The sequence below is a fragment of the Oncorhynchus keta genome, unplaced genomic scaffold, assembly GCF_023373465.1.
Source record: "Oncorhynchus keta strain PuntledgeMale-10-30-2019 unplaced genomic scaffold, Oket_V2 Un_contig_3628_pilon_pilon, whole genome shotgun sequence".
NCBI classification, from domain to species: Eukaryota; Metazoa; Chordata; class Actinopteri; order Salmoniformes; family Salmonidae; genus Oncorhynchus; species Oncorhynchus keta.
In genome coordinates this window covers 29174-42994 of record NW_026287342.1, presented here as the reverse complement: position 1 = coordinate 42994, position 13821 = coordinate 29174, and the positions used below count along the sequence as shown (strand labels likewise).

The window sequence follows — 13821 nt, the reverse complement described above, 5'->3', positions numbered from 1 at the left end:
ACTATAGACCAGAGCCCTATTCCCTATATAGTGCACTACTTTCAACCAGAGCCCATGTGGACTGGGCCGGGGCCAGAGCTGTGGTTTGACGGGACTACTGTGTGTGTGTGTGTGTGTGTGTGTGTGTGTGTGTGTGTGTGTGTGTGTGTGTGTGTGTGTGTGTGTGTGTGCTGCACGGCGGGTTTCTTTGTGAGTGTGCCAGGTGCAGCTGGTGGGTTTTGGTCACAGCCAGACAACCCAGACCAAGCCCAACAGAGCATCACCATGGTTACCCAAACTCAGCATGCAGCCCAGACTGAGAGAGCAGCCAACGATCACAGGGCAGGGAGGTGTGTGTGTGTGTGTGTGTGTGTGTGTGTGTGTGTGTGTGTGTGTGTGTGTGTGTGTGTGTGTGTGTGTGTGTGTGTGTGTGTGTGTGTGTGTGTGTGTGTGTGTGTGTGTGTGTGTGTGTGTGTAAGGACTTGTAAGTCTGCATTTGACGTTGTGATTGTGGACAGGTGTGTCTGTGTGAAGTCAGAGTCAGTAATTATACAGTGCCTTGCGAAAGTATTCGGCCCCCTTGAACTTTGCGACCTTTTGCCACATTTCAGGCTTCAAACATAAAGATATAAAACTGGATTTTTTTGTGAAGAATCAACAACAAGTGGGACACAATCATGAAGTGGAACGACATTTATCGGATTTTTCAAACTTTTTTAACAAATCAAAAACTGAAAAATTGGGCGTGCAATATTATTCAGCCCCCTTAAGTTAATACTCTGTAGCGCCACCTTTTGCTGCGATTACAGCTGTAAGTCGCTTGGGGTATGTCTCTATCAGTTTTGCACATCGAGAGACTGACGTTTTTTCCCGTCAATTCATTGGTATATATATGTTGAAGAGGGTGGGGCTCAAGCTGCATCCCTGTCTAGTGCCCTCGTCAATTCATTGGTATATATATGTTGAAGAGGGTGGGGCTCAAGCTGCATCCCTGTCTAGTGCCCTCGTGCCCTCGTCAATCATTGGTATATACATGTTGAAGAGGGTGGGGCAATTCATTGGTATATACATGTTGAAGAGGGTGGGGCTCAAGCTGCATCCCTGTCTAGTGCCCTCATCCCTGTCTAGTGCCCTCGTCAATTCATTGGTATATATATGTTGAAGAGGGTGGGGCTCAAGCTGCATCCCTGTCTAGTGCCCTCGTCAATTCATTGGTATATATATGTTGAAGAGGGTGGGGCTCAAGCTGCATCCCTGTCTCAGTGCCCTCGGCCCTGTGGGAAGATAATGTTGAAGAGGTGGTGCTTTTTTGCCTATTTTAACCTCAAGCACACTTGTTGTTTGTGTACATGGATTTTATAAGAGGTGTGTTTTTCCCCCAACACCACAATTCATTGTCAGTATTACATTGAAGACCCTCATGTCAAATTGAGTCAAAAGCCCTGTTTGTTTGTTTATTATGTTGAAGAGGTTATCCCTGTCTAGGGTTTGTATATATATGTTGAAGAGGTGGGGCTCAAATCTCATCCCTGTCTAGTGCCCTCGTGAATCCCTGTCTCACCATTCACGGAACTGTGGGAGAAAGTTTGTGTGCCTAGTCAGAGTCAGTATTATATCAGGACAGGTGTTAAGTCAGGGTCCCCCAGTAATTATATCAGGACAGGTCATGTCAAGAGTCAAAAGCTTGGTTTGTTTATTAATAGGGTTTGCAGGACAGGTGTGAAGTCAGGGTCAGTAACTATCAGGACAGGTGTGTCTGTGTGAAGTCAGAGTCAGTATTATATCAGGACAGGTGTGAAGTCAGGGTCAGTAATTATATCAGGACAGGTGTGAAGTCAGGGTCAGTAACTATCAGGACAGGTGTGTCTGTGTGAAGTCAGAGTCAGTAATTATATCAGGACAGGTGTGAAGTCAGGGTCAGTATTATATACCCGTTCAGGAACTAAATCGGCCAATGGCACCTCTCAGATTCAATCTTTAATGGAATTCACAGATTTCTGTCCTGCTTCTTTGTGTTGGCTTCCACCTGTTTCCTTCGAACACAAACACTTCAGATCTGTCTCTCTCTCTCTGTCTCTCTCTCTCTCTCTCTCTCTCTCTCTGTCTCTCTCTCTCTCTCTCTCTCTCTGTCTCTCTCTCTCTCTGTCTCTTCTCTCTCTCTGTCTCTCCTCTGTCTCTCTCTCAAACACACAGGCGCTGCATTCATGTGGTTATGTCATCATCTCCTCTCGCCCAGTGCCCTCGGTGTGTTTAGTAAACATGCTGCGTATCATAGTGACATCAGTTACTAATGATCACGTCCATTCAAACATAGAGTAGTCCCCAATGGCACCCGTATTCGCTTATATAGTGCACTAGGTCAGAACTAGTGCACTACTCATAGGGCTCTAGGTCAGAACGAGTGCACGACGTGAGAGAGAGAGAGAGTGTGAACATATCTGAGAGACAGAGAGATTAAATAGTATTGTATTTGTCACATGCACCGAATAAAACAGGTGTAGACCTTACAGTGAAATGCTTACTTAAAGCATTGTTGGTTCAGGGCTTGTAAGTTAAGACATTTTTTTAAACAAGTGTTAAGTAAAAAATACAAAATAAAAGTAGCGAGAGAGAACGAGAGAGACAGAGACAGAGAGAGACAGAGAGAGAAAGGGAGACACACAGAGAGAGAGACAGAGAGAGCGAGACAGAGAGAGAGAGAGAGACAGAGAGAGACAGAGAACATGTGAGACAGAGAGGTTGGGCTCTGAAGTGTTTGTGTTCGAAGGAAACAGGTGGAAGCCAACACAAAGAAGCAGGACAGAAATCTGTGAATTCCATTAAAGATTGAATCTGAGAGGTGCCATTGGCCGATTTAGTTCCTGAACGGGTTTCCCACAAGCCCCTCTGGTGGGGTATCAGTTTCAGCTCCCGAGTGGAGGGGGTGTGTGTGTGTGTGTGTGTGTGTGTGTGTGTGTGTGTGTGTGTGTGTGTGTGTGTGTGTGTGTGTGTGGACACTGACACCACAGAGATAAATAGCTAATAAAGCAACATCATTGTTTTGTCTTTTGGTGAGTCTGGTCTGAGGTAGAACAGACAGTTAGTCTGGTCTGAGGTAGAACAGACAGTTAGTCTGGTCTGAGGTAGAACAGACAGTGAGTCTGGTCTGAGGCAGAACAGACAGTTAGTGAGTCTGGTCTGAGGTAGAACAGACAGCTAGTGAGTCTGGTCTGAGGTAGAACAGACAGTGAGTCTGGTCTGAGGTAGAACAGACAGTGAGTCTGGTCTGAGGTAGAACAGACAGTTAGTGAGTCTGGTCTGAGGTAGAACAGACAGTTAGTGAGTCTGGTCTGAGGTAGAACAGACAGTGATTGAGTCTGGTCTGAGGTAGAACAGACAGTGATTGAGTCTGGTCTGAGGTAGAACAGACAGTTAGTGAGTCTGGTCTGAGGTAGAACAGACAGTTAGTGAGTCTGGTCTGAGGTAGAACAGACAGCTAGTGAGTCTGGTCTGAGGTAGAACAGTTAGTGAGTCTGGTCTGAGGTAGAACAGACAGTTAGTGAGTCTGGTCTGAGGCAGAACAGACAGTTAGTGAGTCTGGTCTGAGGTAGAACAGACAGTTAGTGAGTCTGGTCTGAGGTAGAACAGACAGCTAGTGAGTCTGGTCTGAGGTAGAACAGACAGTTAGTGAGTCTGGTCTGAGGTAGAACAGACAGTGAGTGAGTCTGGTCTGAGGTAGAACAGACAGTGAGTGAGTCTGGTCTGAGGTAGAACAGACAGACAGTGAGTCTGGTCTGAGGTAGAACAGACAGTGAGTGAGTCTGGTCTGAGGTAGAACAGACAGAGTCTGGTCTGAGGTAGAACAGACAGTGAGTGAGTCTGGTCTGAGGTAGAACAGACAGTGAGTGAGTCTGGTCTGAGGTAGAACAGACAGTGAGTGAGTCTGGTCTGAGGTAGAACAGACAGTGAGTCTGGTCTGAGGTAGAACAGACAGTTAGTGAGTCTGGTCTGAGGTAGAACAGACAGTTAGTGAGTCTGGTCTGAGGTAGAACAGACAGTGAGTCTGGTCTGAGGTAGAACAGACAGTGAGTCTGGTCTGAGGTAGAACAGACAGTTAGTGAGTTTGGTCTGAGGTAGAACAGACAGTGAGTCTGGTCTGAGGTAGAACAGACAGTGAGTCTGGTCTGAGGTAGAACAGACAGTGAGTCTGGTCTGAGGTAGAACAGACAGTCTGGTCTGAGGTAGAACAGACAGTTAGTGAGTCTGGTCTGAGGTAGAACAGACAGCTAGTGAGTCTGGTCTGAGGTAGAACAGACAGTTAGTGAGTCTGGTCTGAGGTAGAACAGACAGCTAGTGAGTCTGGTCTGAGGTAGAACAGACAGTGAGTGAGTCTGGTCTGAGGTAGAACAGACAGTGAGTGAGTCTGGTCTGAGGTAGAACAGACAGTGAGTGAGTCTGGTCTGAGGTAGAACAGACAGTGAGTCTGGTCTGAGGTAGAACAGACAGTGAGTCTGGTCTGAGGTAGAACAGACAGTTAGTGAGTCTGGTCTGAGGTAGAACAGACAGTTAGTGAGTCTGGTCTGAGGTAGAACAGACTGAGTGAGTGAGTCTGGTCTGAGGTAGAACAGACAGTGAGTCTGGTCTGAGGTAGAACAGACAGTGAGTCTGGTCTGAGGTAGAACAGACAGTGAGTGAGTCTGGTCTGAGGTAGAACAGACAGTTAGTGAGTCTGGTCTGAGGTAGAACAGACAGTGAGTCTGGTCTGAGGTAGAACAGACAGTGAGTGAGTCTGGTCTGAGGTAGAACAGACAGTTAGTGAGACAGTCTGGTCTGAGGTAGAACAGACAGTTAGTGAGTCTGGTCTGAGGTAGAACAGACAGTTAGTGAGTCTGGTCTGAGGTAGAACAGACAGTTAGTGAGTCTGGTCTGAGGTAGAACAGACAGTGAGTCTGGTCTGAGGTAGAACAGACAGTGAGTCTGGTCTGAGGTAGAACAGACAGTTAGTGAGTCTGGTCTGAGGTAGAACAGACAGTTAGTGAGTCTGGTCTGAGGTAGTGAGTCTGGTCTGAGGTAAACAGACAGTGAGTTAATCTGGACAGAGTGATTGAGTCTGGTCTGAGGTAGAACAGACAGTTAGTGAGTCTGGTCTGAGGTAGAACAGACAGTTAGTGAGTCTGGTCTGAGGTAGAACAGACAGTTAGTGAGTCTGGTCTGAGGTAGAACAGACAGTTAGTGAGTCTGGTCTGAGGTAGAACAGACAGTTAGTGAGTCTGGTCTGAGGTAGAACAGACAGTTAGTGAGTCTGGTCTGAGGTAGAACAGACAGTTAGTGAGTCTGGTCTGAGGTAGAACAGACAGTTAGTGAGTTTGGTCTGAGGACAGTAGTCTGGTCTGAACAGACAGTGAGTCTGGTCTGAGGTAGAACAGACAGTGAGTCTGGTCTGAGGTAGAACAGACAGTTAGTGAGTCTGGTCTGAGGTAGAACAGACAGTGAGTCTGGTCTGAGGTAGAACAGACAGTGAGTCTGGTCTGAGGTAGAACAGACAGTGAGTCTGGTCTGAGGTAGAACAGACAGTGAGTCTGGTCTGAGGTAGAACAGACAGTGAGTCTGGTCTGAGGTAGAACAGACAGTGAGAACAGACAGTGAGTCTGGTCTGAGGTAGAACAGACAGTTCTGGTCTGAGGTAGAACAGACAGTAGAACAGACAGTGAGTCTGGTCTGAGGTAGAACAGACAGTTAGTGAGTTTGGTCTGAGGTAGAACAGACAGTGAGTGAGTCTGGTCTGAGGTAGAACAGACAGTGAGTGAGTCTGGTCTGAGGTAGAACAGACAGTGAGTGAGTGGTCTGAGGTAGAACAGACAGTGAGTCTGGTCTGAGGTAGAACAGACAGTGAGTCTGGTCTGAGGTAGAACAGACAGTGAGTCTGGTCTGAGGTAGAACAGACAGTTAGTGAGTCTGGTCTGAGGTAGAACAGACAGTTAGTGAGTCTGGTCTGAGGTAGAACAGACAGTTAGTGAGTCTGGTCTGAGATAGAACAGACAGTTAGTGAGTCTGGTCTGAGGTAGAACAGACAGTTAGTGAGTCTGGTCTGAGGTAGAACAGACAGTTAGTGAGTCTGGTCTGAGACAGAACAGACAGTTAGTGAGTCTGGTCTGAGGTAGAACAGACAGTTAGTGAGTCTGGTCTGAGGTAGAACAGACAGTTAGACATTGTTTAGTGCATATAAATGGCCCCTCCCATTTCACTAGGACCAGCGTACCTTGATGAGGTAGGATGATAGGAAAGAGACATGGTTTAGTGCATATAAATGGCCCCTCCCATTTCCCTGGGTCAGCGTACCTTGATGAGGTTGGATTTAGGAGGCACTGCTTGGGTCCCCTGTACTCCTTTACTGATGTCTCTGGGCTCCTGGCGATGCCTCTGTCTGACGATGTACTCATAGGTATTCAGACGGTTCCACACTGTAAACGGAGAGAGAGGAGGGTTAGCGACACACACACACACACACACACACACACACACACACACACACACACACACACACACACACACACACACACCTGAATCTCATGAAATCTTACATCAAGGTTCATCAACTAGATTCAGCTACAATATTTTTTTATTTTCTTGTGTGGACGGTCGGAGAACATAAGACCAATTCATTTGGAGATTACAAATGGACGCAAAAATCCCAAACAGATTTTATATTTAATAAAAACATAATAATTTCAAATGTTGATTACATTGATACAGAATCACATCTCTCTGTTTATGATTACATTGATACAGAATTGTTTATGATTACATTGATACAAATCACATCTCTCTGTTTATGATTACATTGATACACAATCACATCTCTCTGTTTATGATTACATTGATACACAATCAGAATCATCTCTCTGTTTAATCATTGATACATCTCACAATCTCTCTCTGTTTATGATCACATTGATACAGAATCACATCTCTCTGTTTATGATTACATTGATACACAATCACATCTCTCTGTTTATGATTACATTGATACACAATCACATCTCTCTGTTTATGATTACATTGATACAGAATCACATCTCTCTGTTTATGATCACATTGATACACAATCACATCTCTCTGTTTATGATTACATTGATACACAATCACATCTCTCTGTTTATGATTACATTGATACAGAATCACATCTCAGAATCTGTTTATGATTACATTGATGATCACATTGATACAATCACATCTCTCTGTTTATGATTACACAATCACATCTCTCTGTTTATGATTGATACAGAATCACATCTCTCTGTTTATGATTACATTGATTTCTCTGTTTATGATCACATTGATACAGAATCACATCTCTCTGTTTATGATTACATTGATACACAATCACATCTCTCTGTTTATGATTACATTGATACAGATTTATACAGAATCACATCATACAGAATCACATCTTTTATGATCACATTGATACAGAATCACATCTCTCTGTTTATGATCACATTGATACACAATCACATCTCTCTGTTTATGAGTGGAATTACTTGGGAACAGATTTACTAAATTAAAAATTATCATTTTGAGGTGAATTATTTTATTTATTATTATTATTATTATTTATTCATCTTTTATGTCCAAAAACTGATCATTATTCATCATTATTAATCATTATTCCTAGTATTTTATGTCCAAAAACTGATTATTATTCATCATTATTAATCATAATTCCTAGTATTTTATGTCCAAAACTGATTATTATTCATCATTATTAATCATAATTCCTAGTATTTTATGTCCAAAACTGATCATTATTCATCATTATTAATCATTATTCCTGTATTTTATGTCCAAAAACGGATTATTATTCATCATTATTAATCATAATTCCTAGTATTTTATGTCCAAAAACAGATTATTATTCATCATTATTAATCATTATTAATCATACTTCCTAGTATTTTATGTCCAAAAACAAATTATTATTTTTTGTCTCAGAAAAACTTTGCGGGCCAAATCAAATTGTCAGTGAGCTGAATTTTCTGCCAGTTGACATCTCAGCCTTCCATCATCAACATAAGGAAGCTGCCTTGCTCTCTCTATGGACACAGTAGAAGGCCACAACACAGTGGACAGACATACCTCCTACGCCCCCTTGTGGTAAATCTCTACATTACAGGCCTGGGATCAGGTTCCCGCTCTTATTTATTATAATGTAAAAGACTAAACTGATCAGAGATCAGCACTCCTACAATGAAAGGCTTTGCTCCCATGCTCCCATACACTCTAGTGGAGGACGAGAGTAACTCCCTATGGCCCCTCCCTCCCATACACTCTAGTGGAGGACTAGAGTAACTCCCTATGGCCCCTCCCTCCCATACACTCTAGTGGAGGACTAGAGTAACTCCCTATGGCCCCTCCCTCCCATACACTCTAGTGGAGGACTAGAGTAACTCCCTATGGCCCCTCCCTCCCATACACTCTAGTGGAGGACTAGAGTAACTCCCTATGGGCCCTTCCTCCCTATGGGCCCTTCCTCCACTTGGGGCCCTTCCTCCACTTGGGGCCCTTCCTCCACTTGGGGCCCTTCCTCCACTTGGGGCCCTTCCTCCCTATGGGCCCCTCCCCTCCCTATGGGCCCTCCCTCCCTATGGGCCCTCCCTCCCTATGGGCCCTCCCTCCCTATTGGGCCCTCCCTCCCTATTGGGCCCTCCCTCCCTATTGGGCCCTCCCTCCCTCCCTATGGGCCCTTCCTCCCCTCCCTATGGGCCCCCTCCTCCCTATGGGCCCCCTCCTCCCTATGGGCCCTCCCTCCCTATGGGCCCTTCCTCCCTATGGGCCCTTCCTCCCTATGGGCCCTCCCTCCCTATGGTAGGTAAACATTAGATATAAACCCTTAGTTGGTAGGTAAACACTAGATATAAACCCTTAGTTGGTAGGTAAACATTAGATATAAACCCTTAGTTGGTAGGTAAACACTAGATATAAACCCTTAGTTGGTAGGTAAACACTAGATATAAACCCTTAGTTGGTAGGTAAACATTAGATATAAACCCTTAGTTGGTAGGTAAACATTAGATATAAACCCTTAGTTGGTAGGTAAACATTAGATATAAACCCTTAGTTGGTAGGTAAACATTAGATATAAATGTGAGTTCTTGGACTGCCCAAAGTGAGCCAGCAAGATAGACTTAATGAGGTACAGTATACAAGCGTAAACAGAGTAGATGCCCCAGCAGACAGACAGGTTATTAAACTCACTGAGGTAGAAGTGGAAACAGAGTAGATGCCCCAGCAGACAGACAGGTTATTAAACTCACTGAGGTAGAAGTGGAAACAGAGTAGATGCCCCAGCAGACAGACAGGTTATTAAACTCACTGAGGTAGAAGTGGAAACAGAGTAGATGCCCCAGCAGACAGACAGGTTATTAAACTCACTGAGGTAGAAGTGGAAACAGAGTAGATGCCCCAGCAGACAGACAGGTTATTAAACTCACTGAGGTAGAAGTGTAAACAGAGTAGATGCCCCAGCAGACAGACAGGTTATTAAACTCACTGAGGTAGAAGTGGAAACAGAGTAGATGCCCCAGCAGACAGACAGGTTATTAAACTCATTAAACTGAGGTAGAAGTGGAAACAGAGTAGATGCCCCAGCAGACAGACAGGTTATTAAACTCACTGAGGTAGAAGTGGAAACAGAGTAGATGCCCCAGCAGACAGACAGGTTATTAAACTCACTGAGGTAGAAGTGGAAACAGAGTAGATGCCCCAGCAGACAGACAGGTTATTAAACTCACTGAGGTAGAAGTGGAAACAGAGTAGATGCCCCAGCAGACAGACAGGTTATTAAACTCACTGAGGTAGAAGTGGAAACAGAGTAGATGCCCCAGCAGACAGACAGGTTATTAAACTCACTGAGGTAGAAGTGGAAGCAGAGTAGATGCCCCAGCAGACAGACAGGTTATTAAACTCACTGAGGTAGAAGTGGAAGCAGAGTAGATGCCCCAGCAGCAGACCAGAGAGCAGGCCCAGGGCGATGGTGAGGCCAGCCAGGGCAGGGATGGCTGGTCCTGCTGTGGAGACCGGAGCCACGGGCAGGAAAACAAACCACACCACAGTCTCATTCTTCACTGTGAGGGGGGACAAGGACATCAGCACAGACTTCAGGAGGGGACACAGAGAGCTAGTCTTACATTGCATCTTTCCAGACTTCAGGAGGGGACACATATAGTAAAATATTTCTCTTTCTCTCTCTAATAATAACATTGATAGATTGATTGATTTACCTTGGAAGTGTTTATCAGTGCGCAGCTTTGAGGGATCCAAGAAGAACTCGATGAAGATGTAACTGGCGATGACCACTACCAGGCATATACCCAGCAGAGCAGAGATCACACTGTTCAGGAAGAGCCTGGGGTAGAGAGCATTCTAGAGGATAGGTTAGGGCACATGGACACTAACCTTCAGGCATAAAGTCACCAAGGAGAGCATTCTAACCTTCAGACCTAAAGTCACCAAGGAGAGCATTCTAACCTTCAGAGAGCATTCTAAGGAGAGCATTCTAACCTTCAGACCTAAAGTCACCAAGGAGAGCATTCTAAGGAGAGCATTCTAACCTTCAGAGAGCATTCTAAGGAGAGCATTCTAACCTTCAGAGAGCATTCTAAGGAGAGCATTCTAACCTTCAGAGAGCATTCTAAGGAGAGCATTCTAACCTTCAGAGAGCATTCTAAGGAGAGTATTCTAACCTTCAGAGAGCATTCTAAGGAGAGTATTCTAACCTTCAGAGAGCATTCTAAGGAGAGCATTCTAACCTTCAGACCTAAAGTCACCAAGGAGAGCATTCTAACCTTCAGACCTAAAGTCACCAAGGAGAGCATTCTAACCTTCAGAGAGCATTCTAAGGAGAGCATTCTAACCTTCAGAGAGCATTCTAAGGAGAGCATTCTAACCTTCAGACCTAAAGTCACCAAGGAGAGCATTCTAACCTTCAGAGAGCATTCTAACCTTCAGAGAGCATTCTAAGGAGAGTATTCTAACCTTCAGACCTAAAGTCACCAAGGAGAGCATGCAGACGTGTGTGATATATTTTAGAAAAGGTTTGAATTATAACGACACAACCTGTCCTCTTTGACGCCTTGCAACCATTAGATCACGTCTCTAGTTTAGCGGTTTAATCGCTGGCGCCTTGCAACCATTAGATCACGTCTCTAGTTTAGCGGTTTAATCGCTGGCGCCTTGCAACCATTAGATCACGTCTCTAGTTTAGCGGTTTAATCGCTGGCGCCTTGCAACCATTAGATCACGTCTCTAGTTTAGCGGTTTAGTCGCTGGCGCCTTGCAACCATTAGATCACGTCTCTAGTTTAGCGGTTTAATCGCTGGCGCCTTGCAACCATTAGATCACGTCTCTAGTTTAGCGGTTTAATCGCTGGCGCCTTGCAACCATTAGATCACGTCTCTAGTTTAGCGTTTTAGTCGCTGGCACTGCAGTCACACAAAACAATACAAATGTGGTCATTATTCACCTTTTATTTTTTAAAGCTCATTTGAATTGGAAAAAGATAGCGAACACGCTGACCAATGAGTGTCATCGTCACCAGAAGCTAAAATAGAACTTTGTTTCAATCAGCTAAAAACCGCCCAAAGCCCGAGCAAACTCACGGCCGACCTCGTTCCTTGTTCCAGTGTTGAATATTCATGACTTGCATCAGGACTAAAAGCCTTAAAACAAAGTCCTTGCTGATAGGGTTTCCCAGCGCACAGTAAAGAGGTCTGTTTCAGAATATAATATATGGCACTTATATGACTGTTATATGACTGTAATATATGGCACTTAGCAGACTGTTTCATCCAAAAGAGACGTACTACTGTGTTTACCCCTCTGAGTATGTTGACTGTGTCCCAAGCTGAGGCTGAGCAGCACATGACTACATTATGAGTAAACAGTAGCTGGTCAATGGCTAACTCTGGTGTGATGCTGACCGAGGAGCTGGTCTAGGGGACTAACTCTGGTGTGATGCTGACCGAGGAGCTGGTCTAGGGGACTAACTCTGGTGTGATGCTGACCGAGGAGCTGGTCTATAGGGGACTAACTCTGGTGTGATGCTGACTGAGGAGCTGGTCTAGGGGACTAACTCTGGTGTGATGCTGACCGAGGAGCTGGTCTAGGGGACTAACTCTGGTGTGATGCTGACCGAGGAGCTGGTCTAGGGGACTAACTCTGGTGTGATGCTGACCGAGGAGCTGGTCTAGGGGACTAACTCTGGTGTGATGCTGACCGAGGAGCTGGTCTAGGGGACTAACTCTGGTGTGATGCTGACCGAGGAGCTGGTCTAGGGGACTAACTCTGGTGTGATGCTGACTCTAGGGGACTAACTCTGGTGTGATGCTGACCGAGGAGCTGGTCTAGGGGACTAACTCTGGTGTGATGCTGACCGAGGAGCTGGTCTAGGGGACTAACTCTGGTGTGATGCTGACTGAGGAGCTGGTCTAGGGGGACTAACTCTGGTGTGATGCTGACCGAGGAGCTGGTCTGGTCTAGGGGACTAACTCTGGTGATGCTGACCGAGGAGCTGGTCTAGGGGACTAACTCTGGTGTGATGCTGACCGAGGAGCTGGTCTAGGGGACTAACTCTGGTGTGATGCTGACCGAGGGGACTCTGGTGGATGCTGACTGAGGAGCTGGTCTAGGGGACTAACTCTGGTGTGATGCTGACCGAGGAGCTGGTCTAGGGGACTAACTCTGGTGTGATGCTGACTGAGGAGCTGGTCTAGGGGACTAACTCTGGTGTGATGCTGGTCTAACTCTGGGGACTGAACTCTGGTGATGCTGACCGAGGAGCTGGTCTAGGGACTAACTCTGGTGTGATGCTGACTGAGGAGCTGGTCTAGGGGACTAACTCTGGTGTGATGCTGGTCTAGGGGACTAACTCTGGTGATGCTGACCGAGGAGCTGGTCTAGGGGACTAACTCTGGTGTGATGCTGACCGAGGAGCTGGTCTAGGGGACTAACTCTGGTGTGATGCTGACCGAGGAGCTGGTCTAGGGGACTAACTCTGGTGTGATGCTGACCGAGGAGCTGGTCTAGGGGACTAACTCTGGTGTGATGCTGGTCTAGGGGACTAACTCTGGTGATGCTGACCGAGGAGCTGGTCTAGGGGACTAACTCTGGTGTGATGCTGACCGAGGAGCTGGTCTAGGGGACTAACTCTGGTGTGATGCTGGTCTAGGGGACTAACTCTGGTGTGATGCTGACCGTTGGAGCTGGTCTAGGGGACTAACTCTGGTGTGATGCTGACCGAGGAGCTGGTCTAGGGGACTAACTCTGGTGTGATGCTGACCGAGGAGCTGGTCTAGGGGACTAACTCTGGTGTGATGCTGACCGAGGAGCTGGTCTAGGGGACTAACTCTGGTGTGATGCTGGTCTAGGGGACTAACTCTGGTGATGCTGACCGAGGAGCTGGTCTAGGGGACTAACTCTGGTGTGATGCTGACCGAGGAGCTGGTCTAGGGGACTAACTCTGGTGTGATGCTGACCGAGGAGCTGGTCTAGGGGACTAACTCTGGTGTGATGCTGGTCTAGGGGACTAACTCTGGTGTGATGCTGACCGAGGAGCTGGTCTAGGGGACTAACTCTGGTGTGATGCTGACCGAGGAGCTGGTCTAGGGGACTAACTCTGGTGTGATGCTGACTGGTCTAACTCTGGTGATGCTGAGCTGGTCTAGGGGACTAACTCTGGTGTGATGCTGACCGAGGAGCTGGTCTAGGGGACTAACTCTGGTGTGATGCTGACCGAGGAGCTGGTCTAGGGGACTAACTCTGGTGTGATGCTGACCGAGGAGCTGGTCTAGGGGACTAACTCTGGTG

At 46.2% G+C, this 13821-nt stretch overlaps 1 protein-coding gene and 1 long non-coding RNA gene across 3 annotated transcripts in view; one reads left to right on the top strand and one right to left on the bottom strand.

Moving 5' to 3' along the window:
- The window catches only part of LOC127924074 (palmitoyltransferase ZDHHC1-like), a 43352-nt gene extending 32804 nt beyond the window's left edge, over positions 1–10548 (bottom strand). The window contains exons 1-4 of the mRNA XM_052508465.1: positions 10519–10548; positions 10239–10380; positions 9927–10082; positions 6298–6419 (exon numbers count right to left, since the gene is read on the bottom strand). Of these exons, the coding sequence (XP_052364425.1) occupies positions 6298–6419; positions 9927–10082; positions 10239–10380; positions 10519–10548 (450 nt within the window). The remainder of the gene's footprint in view (positions 1–6297; positions 6420–9926; positions 10083–10238; positions 10381–10518) is intronic.
- On the top strand, positions 8797–9860 carry LOC127924073 (uncharacterized). Of its 2 annotated transcripts, XR_008116683.1 has the most exons (4): positions 8822–8859; positions 8892–8923; positions 8988–9453; positions 9577–9860. It is a non-coding gene; the product is annotated as an uncharacterized LOC127924073 (long non-coding RNA). The 2 variants fall into 2 exon arrangements; XR_008116682.1 differs by having other exon boundaries at positions 8797–8923.
- Positions 10549–13821: the final 3273 nt, after the last annotated feature.